The sequence below is a fragment of the Pygocentrus nattereri genome, chromosome 19, assembly GCF_015220715.1.
Source record: "Pygocentrus nattereri isolate fPygNat1 chromosome 19, fPygNat1.pri, whole genome shotgun sequence".
In the NCBI taxonomy this organism is placed as follows: Eukaryota; Metazoa; Chordata; class Actinopteri; order Characiformes; family Serrasalmidae; genus Pygocentrus; species Pygocentrus nattereri.
The window spans coordinates 18,024,448-18,037,266 of record NC_051229.1 but is presented as its reverse complement, the minus strand read 5'-3'; the positions used below and the strand labels follow the sequence as shown (position 1 = coordinate 18,037,266).

The window sequence follows — 12,819 nt, the reverse complement described above, 5'->3', positions numbered from 1 at the left end:
TTGATGTTTTTCACTGAAGTATAGAGTCTGAAGTATCATTTCCAAGCAAAACACACCACAGATGTTGGTAATACTGTTGATATCAGTAAAATTAGCAATGGGAGCAACTTCAGCAGGCTGTGTTGGATAACTCCAGAAAAAACAGCAGCGAAGTAAGAAATGCAAGTCATAAGAGGGCAACAATTGTGGAGGAGCTGAAAACATGCTGTCATTCTTTATATTAGACATGAGTGATGAAAACCGGAAACTGCATTCACTTCATTTTCATGTGTTCACATGAATTTCATGTTTCAGTAATGTTTCGGAATCGCTCTTTAGGTTTGACTTTGAGAAGACAAATGCAACTACATGTAATTAACTATACAAAATAATGTTATAAACTGTGATTGACTATTGTGAGTGTTTGACAGCCCTATGATGAACACATTTATTTAGCCTAATGGGCCTAAAGCAGTTTAACCTGCCCATTCACACTGAAGTGAGGAGTGTTGTTACTGCAGTTACTGGAGAAAAAGATGTGGGGCAATAGAGGACAAACATAGAACATGGACCACATGAAATGAAGTGCAATCAGCATACAGTTGTGTACAAAAAACACCCAAAATGACATGTTTTGTTGATTTTCTGAGTGAAAATAAATGAACAAATCCTCTACAGGGAAGAAGTTACACTCCTCTGTAAAATACATTTTACAGTATTTTAAAATCTATTTGTGCAATAAAATGTGCAGAAGAGAATGTATACATGGTTACATCAGCATGTCATTTGACCATGGGAGCAAAAATATTTGCATACTGCTGTACATGCATAGCCTTAGAATTCAAGAGGACTCCCTCTCGACAGGACATCAACTGCCAGATTAGACAATATGCAAAAGAGAACCAAATCACTACAAGAAGAAAGGCTCATAAGCTTCTCTCTCTCTGACATGCACACCCCCATTAGCTCCCATATACCAGCATCACAGCACATATAGGCTTTGTGACATGTGGGAGTCGTGACCTATTTTTCAATGTGGATTGTTTGGAGGCCTGAAGGAACCGTCTTTGATTCTGCTTTACGCTGAGAGAGCGAGCGAGAGCGAGAGAGCGAGAGAGAGCGCGAGAGCGAGAGAGAGCGCGAGAGAGAGAGAGAGAGAGAGAGAGAGAGAGAGAGAGAGAGAGAGAGAGAGAGAGAGAGAGAGAGAGAGAGCTGTATTTGCCCTGTCTGTTTCATGCTTCGCTTCCCCTGAGAGCGTATTTACTCTCTAAGCCCTGCGTCACATTCAGCCACATGGCATTCATCCACATTGTGTAGCACACAAGAACGATACAATGCATGCTTTATTTATTTATTTGTAAGAAAAGAGCATACTTTATTTCAAGGAAATGAAACACTTAAAAACAACAGTACAGAAAGTCAGTCAAATTGGTCATAATTCAAGACTACAGTGTAGTTCTCTAACATTACACTCTGCAAAAGAGTAAGCTAGGTCTTGCAGTACTACTAGTGTGTGCTATGGGTGTGATAGCTTTACTTTGCAGCTGTGAGGGCTGGTAGAATTTGCTGTTTCAGAGCAGTTTTAATGGTCCAATCGGATAAGGCAAGGCTCTATTAACCATGGGTCTCTTAGGTCAACCATATCTTCAGGAGTGCCCAGCTAATAGAGGAAAAAGTGGCAGAACTGAGCCTCACTGTCTTTCTAATACACTGAGATAAGACCCTGCATGGCTCGGCTTTTCTTCACTGTAGTCCTGCTCACAACCAAGGTATTTAACTTATATGCCTTCATGAAAAATTATGATGAATAGTTTGCTCCTTACAGCTCCAGTCGAGAGTTCAGGTGTTCAAACAGCCCAAACTGTACCAAATTTACCGTAAGTAAAGTGTTTTGGCCACTCCTGGGGAACCTAATCCTAATCTAAATCCAAAGCTCCTACCTCTACGAAACACAATAGACAGTGGTGATGTTAAATCTCTCCTAAGAAAGAAGGTGAACTTAGTGGGACGTGAATTATAGTTGTGGTTCTCATAATAAGGATATACAGCATTTGTATATTTATTTATTCCCATCCGCACCCGCCCCAAAAACTTCTCTATTGCTTCTATATACAAAGACGTTCAACTACTGCAGGCAAACCCTACAATCATGAACAGAAAAAAGTGTTCGAAGTGTGCTTGAGAGTTCAGTAGTTTTGAACAAAGCAGTGCAAAGCCAAATTTTTTTCTTCAGCTGCTAAAGGTGACTCGCCCTCCTGAACTGCCGCAGTCACCTCCGGTGAAGTGCAGCCTGGTAGAAAGGGCGGCTTCCTCTCTCCTGCCAGAAAGACTCGATGTTGCTGGGGCAGAGAGGAGACGGGCGGCCAAGTGGAAAGAGCTTGGCTCTGGAGAGGCGAGGGCTTTCTCTTCCTGTTTTCACCTCTTACTCGCCAGACTCTTGTCCGAGTCACTGCTTTTGGGCAGGTCAGCTGCTCCAGGGGAAGAAATTCTCCACATTCCATTAACGCTGCCCAATTTCCTTAAGATACTCCAGTGTTTTTCAAACCTAACTTCTATTTGGTGTATCTATGTTGTACCATGGACAATGATTTTGACACGTTTCCATGTATTGTTAAAGAACAGAGAGCATAAGGCTGAAAAACACTGGAGCTTTCCTTCCACAGCAGTATACATTATCTGTAGCTGTAACCACTCCAAAAACTGCTGGCAAAAAAGGCATTCACACATTATTAAGCTATTTTCCATACTTATAATATATCTTTGTCTTTTCTAATTGTTGACACATCATCTTCGTACTTTGGCAGGTCCACTTTTTGACTAAAGCATAGATCCTAATTGTACAGTACAAAGCTAGAAGCAGAGCGGCATTACGGATATGAATGTGCCAGGTTAGTAAAGGGATTTCCCATACAACCCAGCAGAGAGTAAAGGGTCCATTTGACTCATTTGGTAAGTCTTCTTGTAGCATAAAGCCCTCTTCTATTAGTCTAGCTTGTGTTCCAAAGATAAACTGAGTGAGTGAAAGCAACACACTGTCATTTCATAGCATTTTGTGCAAGTCATGTGGTGTCAAAGGTAGCGATGCACCGAAATGAAAATTCTCGGCTGAAAACGGAGAATAAATAAATATTCTCCACAGAATAAACTTACTAAAATGATTATAGTGAATAAGCCACATATGCTATATTCTGCCTATATCAAACAGGATGTTGTATTTTCAAGTGGAATCAAACCTGTACTGGAAAAGTTGAGTCAGCTCTTGATGAACAATAGTTAATCACTGAAATATCTCCACACAGCTAGCATTTTCAGTGTTGATCTGCTGCTGCTCTAACTGTTTGAATGCACCTGTGAAGACCGGCACAGGAAAGTGACTCAGGCTGAAGTTAGCTTCGTATTTGCGAGTTTCTTGTACTCACTTTCCATTCCACTTTGAACAGCGTGGTTGATATATTCTGTACGGAATATTCTGTCCGACTTCAGCTTTGTTGATCACCAATTCTCATTTTCATTACCATTAAATTGTTTTAAAAGGCCTATATAATCTAGGTCTAGGCCTAGTTTTTTTTTCTCCAGTCAAAATTTTCAGCCTCTTTTTCTCTTTTAGTTGAAATCCGAAAATGCTCTTTTTGATCATTTTTGGTGGCTGAAATGTCGGTGCATCCAAAGCTGCTGTAAACCTGTGGCTTCATGTAGTATCAAAAAAAAGCTTTAAAATAATCTACAGTACCATTAGCCACAACATTCGTAATGAAAATGGCAACGGCACTCCAAATCATTCAAAGCCATTCATATCAGATTCAAACCAAATACTGAAAGATCAGCAGCGGCTATTAACACAAAGTAAACTTGTCATCAAGTACAAAGCGTTACTGCAAGTAGATCCAAATCAGGCCCTGAGTGTGCATATATACCTGTGTGTAAGCAAGCAGGAGTCCAGGCCTGTGTGTGTACGCATGTGTAGGCCAGTATGTGTTCTCAGAGTGTCTGGACCACCACAGGGAAGAGCAGGGAGAGGTGTTCTGCACCACGGATGGGCAGCTTGTGGGTTGTGTAGTAGTAGATGACTTCTGGAATTGTGTCGAACGGAGGACTGTTCTCACCAAGGATGTACTTCCCATCACGAGACAGAGAAAACTTCATATGCATGAAGCCATGGCAGCTCCTGCAGAGACAGAGAAAGAAAGATTAGCTACAAATAGCCTATAATAGTAAGGTACACAAAACTTCATTGCTATTGGAAGAACACCTTACATCTCCACAATGATACATCAACCAGACATCTTCCTAAGTCATTTCACATTGATGCATTGTCGTGCCTTGAAATTGTCAGTGGAGTTCTTCATGACTTCACCAGAGGCCATCAGAATTACAGTTTAAAACATATATTTAAGACAGTGTGGGGAAACATACTATGGCCTTCTAATAGCTCTGATCTGTCATTTAAAAACTATCATTATTTTAGTGATCTATATACCATAAATCAGAGGTGCCCAATCCTAGTCTTGGAGGTCTACCACTCAGCACAGTTTAGCTCCAAGCCTAATCCAAAACATGAACCAGGTAATTAAGGCCTTCAGGGGCATCTGAATATTAGAAGCAGGTGTGTTGAGTCTGAAGTCACAAGGGTGGTAGATCTCCAGGACCAGGACAGGCAGACAGACCTGGGAAGTCTAGGTCCAAAGAATATGAGGCGGCTAGATTCAAACTTTCTCTTGTTCACTGCACTTCATATACGGGTTATAGAACGAATGTTTTAATATGCAAAACGTAACACCCTAACATATCAGTTACTGTTCAGCCACACCAAGGTAACTTGTTAGATAAGGATCACTACACATTCATATGCAAAAGTGATTGAACAGCCCCAGTCAAATTACTTATTTGGTTGATTTTCTAAGTGAAATTAACACAGCCTCTACAGCAGTGTTATTTAGTCTTCACATGGCCAGTGTTGCTGAAGGTTTATTATTCCAAACAAGCAGGAGCGCACCTGATTCCACTTTCATAATCAACTGGCCTTGATCTTCAAAAAACTTATGATGTGTGCTCTCATTCTACTAAAATAAAAACATGCCGCATCACCGGGCCTTTGTGGACGAGGAATGGACACCCCTGCACTCCCAGGGACAACTTTACATATGATATTTTTCTTCAAATAGTGCCTTATTTTTTAATAAGGCACTTTTTTTTAATCGACCAAAACATTATTAGACCGGGGGTGCCCAAACTTTTTTTTTAGTACAACAGTACATATTTGTTATTATTTGTTTAACTTGTGTCTCCAACCTCTTGTACCACATTTAGCATTTTTCTTATCGTTCTGTAATTTAAGGTGCTCCTGCACATATTGTTTCTCAAGCATCTTTGAGCTTGAAGCATTGAAAGTAGTGCAGTTTGCTGCATTTGTAGCAAGGTGACATTTTACGTTGGCATAAATTTAAGATGCATTTTACTATCATTTATTTAGTTCTATATATCAACAGTAACTGTTCTGTCTACAAGCTTTTGCCTGTCTTGGAGTACAATATTTTCAGCTTAAAAAAACAAAACAAAATACAGACATAAATAGCATTTAAACAATATGTGCCAGCCTTACAGCCCAGGAACTCCGTATGGGCCAATCCTTAATATAATTGGCCTGTAGATATTATGGCCCCCTGTACTGGCTATGCTGTTACACTTATACCCATAACAGCTGTCTCAACTTTTTTTTTTGTTAATTGTTAAGGTTATAGATATTTCTCATCATATAGCTCTATAAAAAGTATTTACAAAGAAGAAGAATCTGAGGTGAGAAGAAGAGCCAAGGAAGATAAAAAAATGAGAACCAGGCACATTTGTTAATGACTTTAGTACACACTTTCGATTTATCTGTAACACTGTCTCAAGCCTTATATAAAATATTGTTCAATTGTTCAGGTTAAATAACAATATTGTTCAATTCAATCCAATTAAAGGCAATTGTCATTACATGTATGCTCTTTGTGTAGTTGTAAGCGATTACTGCAATTATGCTGTGCAGACTGAGAACCAAAATAAGTGAAAGCGTAAAAGCAATGCAGAGCCTTAACGCTCACAGGGGAAAACAAGAAAATGATGAACTGAATCGCAGCGATATTGTCCCTCGTCCCTGGATGCTGTCTCTGCTGAGCCAGTCAGTCTTTGTGCAAACAGACACAGCTGTACAGGATTAGTCTTTTCATGCACTGCTAGCAGCATAAAGAGAGAGAGAGAGAGAGAGAGAGAGAGAGAGAGAGAGAGAGAGAGAGAGAGAGAGAGAGAGAGAGAGAGAGAGAGAGAGAGAGAGAGAGAGAAAGAAAACGCAGAACATGGGAGAGGAAAAGGAGAGAGGAAGGTCAAATAGATGAAAGAATCCGTCGGGGGGGGGGGGGTGCGGCAGATCCTTTTTTGGATCCTTTCACAGCAGTGAGATCACAGATCTGATAAATCTGATCCCACAAATAAATAAGGCATGAGCAAAATAATCACTAATCCATGGTTATTATCACTGTGGTCGGATTATACAACTTAGCATCATGAAATTCATGAAGCAATAAATAAAACCACTGCTTCCAGCTAAGCACAGGGCAAGCTGAGACACTACGGACAATGCCTGCTGTGGTGTTCACAAAAAACTAAAGCACAGGCAATCAATCCGAATTTGCTAATGTTTGAACAACTAATAAGTAACAGAGTGGATGATATAACTTTTTGCCGTCTGTAAACATCTTCCTAACTGCATTAGTAAAATTTTTTTAAAGAAATAGAATCAATATTGTGTGATCTAAACCATAAACCACTGAACTACAGATTGAAATACTGTTCAGCCAGTGAGCCATATCTCTACTATCTCGCTATATTGCCAAAAGTATTCACTCACCCATCCAAATCATTGAATTCAGGTGTTCCAAACACTTTCATGGCCACAGGTGTAAAAAACCAAGCACCTAGGCATGCAGATTGCTTCTACAAACATTTGTGAAGGAGTAGGTCGCCCTCGGGAGCTCAGTAAATTCCAGCATGGTACCGTTGATTGGATGCCATGTGTACAACAAGTCCAGTCGTGAAATTTCCTCACTACTAAATATTCCACAGTCAACTGCTAGTGGTATTATAACAAAGTGGAAGTGATTGGGAACGACAGCAACTCAGTCAAGAAGTGGTAGGCCATGTAAAATGACAGCCTAAAATGTGGCCTTCAGATTATCTTAAGAACAGTGTAGAGAGCTTCATGGAATGAGTTTTCATGGCCGAGCAGCTGCATCCAAACCTTACATTACCAAGCGCAATGCAAAGCGTGGAATGTAGTGGTGTAAAGTGGTACCACTGGACAGCGTAGTGGAGACGTGCTCTCTGGAGTGACAAATCACGCTTCTCCATCTGGCAATCCAATGGATGACTCTGGGCTTGGAGGTTGCCAGGAGAACGGTAAATGTCTGACTGCATTGTGCCAAGTGTAACGTTTGGTGGAGGGGGGATTATGGTGTGGGGTTGTTTTTCAGGAGCTGGGCTCAGCCCCTTAGTTCCAGTGAAAGGGACTCTTAATGCTTCAGCAGACCAAGAGATTTTGGAAAATTTCATGCTCCCAACTTTGTGGGAACAGTTTGGGGATGGCCCTTTCCTGTTTCAACATGACTGCGCACCAGTACACAAAGCAAGGTCCATAAAGACAAGGATTAGCGAGTTTGGTGTGGAAGAAATTGACTGGCCTGCACAGAGTCCTGACCTCAACCCGATAGAACACCTTTGGAATGAATTATAGCGGAGACTGCAAGCCAGGCCTTCTCATCTAACATCAGTGTCTGACCACACAAATGTGTTTCTGCAAGAATGGCCAAAAATTCCCATAAAATACACCTCTAACCCTTGTGGAAAGCTTTACCAGAAAGGTAGAAGCTGTTATAGCTGCAGAGGGTGGGCCGGCACCATATTAAACCCTATGGATTAAGAATGGGATGTCACTCAATTTTATGTGCGTTTGAAGGCAGATGAGCAAATATGTTTGCAAATATAGTGTATATAGCCAAAGCGGTGCAATTCTTGACAATTCATCAGACATAACGACAGGTGAAAACACTGGAAATTTCTTCACTGGCTACTCAATAAACCACAGAATAAACCACACCTAACTATGATGATGAATATACCTTCACATTTTTATGCTCTTTGCGGCACCAAACCAAAATTTACAGCTTCTGAATTATGTATAATGCCTACAGTGGTAAACTGGAAAATTACCCTCACAAGGAAACATTGGACTATAGAAAAAAAATGGATAAACAAACTTCTTTATTCTTCCTGATACCAATTACAATATCTGAACTCAGATCTTGGCCTTTACAGAATATCAAACCAAAACAAGTGCCCTGTTAAGTAGTACAGTACTGTATAAAAGTCAGACCATCCTTTAATAATTTCATTTCCAGACAAAAGGTTAGTCATGTTTTCAGTGCCAGGAAAAGCAGAATACATATTTACTGCTTATCATGACCTGAATAATCTCAAACACAATGGTCAGGTCTGGACTCTGGGGTGGCCAGTCCATTGTTCTGAGAACACCAACGGCTTCTTTGGTTGTTATATTTTAGGTAACATACAGCTACATTCTTCACAACTGCACATTCTTTCAGACTTAAAGCATTAAGCTGTTTGTCACAGCGGAAGGATGGACAGAAAAACCTGTGGATTTTTTTCAGATCTTTATTTTCTCCTCTCTCTCAAAGATGAAAACTTTAAGTAGTGTTTATCTAATGGGGTCAGTTTTGGGGGTCTGCTCGCACAATTGTTAGGAATCCCATTTTCTCTACTGCTTTTAATACATTTTTTGAACTTTAGTTCTGGAACCCCCCCCCCAAATTAATTTCCTTTGACTTTCCTCTTCCTTACACAAGTGCAGGATCTTAAATCTAAACTACTCAAAAACATCTCCTGATGAAGAAATAACTTGTCCTTAAGAGGAAGAAAAAATAAAGTGTCCCCTCTGACTACAGTAATGTACATAACAATCCCGACTAAGAAACAGTATCAAAAGTGGACTGGTCATATCTAACCATGATCTTATTCATTTAATATCGATCCAATATAATGGTATTGACAAAAAAAAAAAAAAAAAAAAACACAACAACATCTAGATATCATAGCAGTCCTATAGCACAGCTGTATGGACTCATATCATTAAATATAACCACATCTTGACACTTCGTAAAAGACTTGCCAAGATATGCCAACCACCCACTGACACAGCACACAATAAAGAACAAAGCCATTCTGAAAAGGCTCCAGACGCTTGAGTCTCACTGTTCCGTGACTGTCTGAGCAGGCTTAACTAGAGATTTAGCTGGGATACCATGATTAACAAGCATTATCAGCAGGGGTCAGGGGCTCAATAAATGTGTGAGTGAATCAATAGTTCAGAGAGAGTGAGCGAGCGAGAGAGCGTGTGAGAGAAATATAACTGTAATACTTCAGAAAGAGTATGTTACTGAGCTTCTCAATAAAGTGTAAGAGAACATATTATTGCATTTGCTGACAGAGTGGCAATATGAGTCTGTAACTGTAGCACCTGCAAGACTGTATTACTCTTACGTGCTGAGTGCGAGTGTTATTTAACCATGAGAGAGTGTGAGGGCTTAGCTCCAGTATCAGGGTGTACAGCTGGATGGAAAAGTTTGGGCACCCCTGTTCAAATAACACATTTTGTAGATTTTCTATGTGAAAAAATGTTTACACATCTTCTAAAAAAGAACACACTTCTGCACATCTTAATAAACAATTACTGTTTATTTGCTAATTTTAAACATGCTGGAAAAAAATAAAACAGAAGATGTTATGGCCACCTTTTCAGTTTTATCTTTTTCCAGTATAGGTTTTATACACATCATCCATTTTTCTTGCATTTGACTTTTGAAGTTTGTGTTTTGTACCAAAAATAGTCATAATTCATTTTCCAATATTTATAATTCATAATTCAATTTTCCAATCTCTCTTAAACTCTTAAAATTAAACAGGCTGTTTTGTTACTGTCCCTTTAAGACTAGTGTGTGTGTGTGTGTGTGTGTGTGTGTGTGTGTGTATGTATGTATATATATATATATATATATATATATATATATATATATATATATATATATACACACACACACACACACACACACACACACACGACAATAATCTCCAATAAAAATGGAAATGCAAGGCTTTCTTCCAACCGCAGTGAGAAGATGACTATTGTCCTTTACGTTGTATGTAAATTTCATAATGAATGGACCAAAAGAAATGACCCAAAATGACTCTGCAAAAAGTCTGGTTGGATTGACTTACATTAAAAGTAAAGTATGTTTTTTCCTTCTCCTGTAAAGTTACGACTTTGGAGATTTGATCTGACAGCAGCGATATACATAAATGACTTCTTTTCAGATTGGCTGTCTGAATTGTGCCTTATTCAATGACACTAAACACACAAAAGGGCTAAAAAAAACTTATGATGTCAGTCTAAATGGGCAGAACTAAACCGCTCTAGAATAAATATGTACATATACGTAAATGTGTTGGTTGTCATGCCATCACAGAAACACTAAATTTAAATCAGGCTATTTCTGAAGCTTAGACTCCACAAAGTAAATGGACCTTAACAATGTTTATGTACAACATACACCTTTTATTAAAAAAAAAAAAGAAGAAAAAGAAATCTCAAACTTTTTCACGGTTCAACACTACACAAATGTGAATACAGAGTAGTGGAATAAAAAAATTTTTTTTGGAATTAAATTTTTGAAATATAATTACAATTGGTTACAAACAATATTATTAGTTCAAAATCGATGCAACTGAAGCCCACTTTCAGATCAGTGCGTTATTGCAGTATGTGCGAGAATGTGAGATGGTGACTGTTGTAACTGAGGTGTCAGACTGTAGTACCTGAGGGAGAGCGAGTAGTCGTTTCTGCTAGTCTGACTATTCCTCACCAGGTAACTGCACTCTTTGCACAGCGTCAGCAAAGTCTCTGCTTCAGAACGTGTCAGTGCACCATGATACCACCTAAAAGACACAAATATTGCCTATGTTAGTAACCATATGAGAGGATAGGGTTTGACAAATGGTGGATGTGTCTGAAAGTGAAGGCAGATATCTCGGTGCCTTGCTTCCCATGCTGTCTCACGAGTCTTTGCCTTAGAAGAGAGCTTTTGATGAAAGTACCTGAAACCAAAGCACGTTTGAAACTCACTTCAAAGGCATCAATATGTCATGACATTGCCAAGATGCTGTCAGCTCACTGCTAGCTGTTGTGCTTGTGCTTGACTGTGATGCATGATGTGAAAAATGATAAACACTATATAAAATGTCTATATTTAATTGAGCTACTTGTACAAACAGGCTTTCGTAGCATCTAGTCCAAAATATTTTGACAAACACAGGACAATGAGTTTTATAAAACAGATATTTATGGGTTTAAAATCAGAATGAATCAAATTCTAAGCCACAGTAAAATTCTTTTTATAAAGTGGATCATTCTGGTTTTTAAAACTGATGAGTTGTGTTCAAAGCCATTCTAAAACACTCAATATATACACACTTAAACCTGCCTCGCAACTGAATTCTGTATTACTGCGTCAAGACACTAAAATCCAGTATTTTTTACCATATGTAAATTTTATAAAAGCAATAACCCACAAGAGGCTGCACAATACAGTGATTTTATCACTGGTAAAATTGTATTAGACACAATGCAAAGCATTGTGATGAAGTCACCAACACATAGCCTATTGTGGCTTGATGCATTAATATAAGCACATATGAATCCAAACCGAATTCTGCATTAATGTGCTGAGTTTTTAAAAGCTTCTGCACCGTTCGTGGAATAATCTCTGACTGTTACTGCTTTTCAACCACAACCAAGTGTTAAACTACACTGCTTGGCTTAAGAATTGTTTATTATGATTATTACATTTACATTTATGTCATTTGGCTGACGCTCTTATCCAGAGCGACTTACAGTTTGATCATTTTACACAGGTAGGCGAAGGTGGTGTTAGGAGTCTTGCCCAAGGACTCTTATTTGTGTAATGTAGGGTGTTTTACCCAGGTGGGGATTGAACCCCAGTCTACAGCGTAGAAGGCAGAGGTGTTACCCACTACACTAACCAACCATTAATAGCTAAACACATCACATCTGTTGTGTTTACCATGTACCTTAATTGTGGAAAAGTCACTGTAATACATGGTCTCATGGCTTTACCGCCTTATTAATACATACACTTGTTGATCCAGTGGTAGGGTAGGATTCACTCTCTCCCCAAGAATGGTATGGGGGTCTCCTGGTTTGCGTAGGCTGGTGGCTTTGCTGGATGGAGGGCTGGTTCTAGAGGCTCCGGCTCTCCTTTGCTGTTCCACATGCGGTAATGTGGACCGGTCCCAGTCACCACCATCAAACTGAACTAAAAACACAGACAACAATGATAAAGCAGAGCTGTGCAGACTTGAAATGGAAAAATCCATGTAACATCTAAAGTTGTTCAAGCTGAACAAACCATTAAAGCATAACTCTACCTAATACCAAAGTGAAATTGTGTCAGTTCTACACTTCACTGCAATTACTACAATTGTGACCAATATAGCTTGTGAACTGCATTATTTTTAATGGGATGATTGCACAGCCTCGGTCATCTTTGTTACTCTTCTTCATCCGGTTGACTGGATCAATGGAGGGATGGGGGTAGGGCAGTTCTCTACACAGACTGACAGCAGGTTATCAGCTAAATCCTATCTGCCTTTTCTCTCTCAAACTCCCCCTGGACCACCCCATCCCCCACTTCTCTCTCTAGTGCATGCATTCTCTTA

At 39.4% G+C, this 12,819-nt stretch overlaps 1 protein-coding gene across 2 annotated transcripts in view; it reads right to left on the bottom strand.

Annotated features, from left to right (window-relative positions):
- Window positions 1-1,314: 1,314 nt before the first annotated feature.
- shda (Src homology 2 domain containing transforming protein D, a) overlaps window positions 1,315-12,819 on the bottom strand; it is a 30,313-nt gene continuing 18,808 nt past the window's right edge. For both annotated transcript variants that reach the window (XM_017697200.2, XM_037531220.1), the window contains 3 exons: window positions 12,236-12,416; window positions 10,900-11,019; window positions 1,315-4,144 (listed from right to left, as the gene is read on the bottom strand). In XM_017697200.2, the coding sequence (XP_017552689.2) occupies window positions 3,958-4,144; window positions 10,900-11,019; window positions 12,236-12,416 (488 nt within the window). In that variant the 3' untranslated portion in view covers window positions 1,315-3,957. The remainder of the gene's footprint in view (window positions 4,145-10,899; window positions 11,020-12,235; window positions 12,417-12,819) is intronic.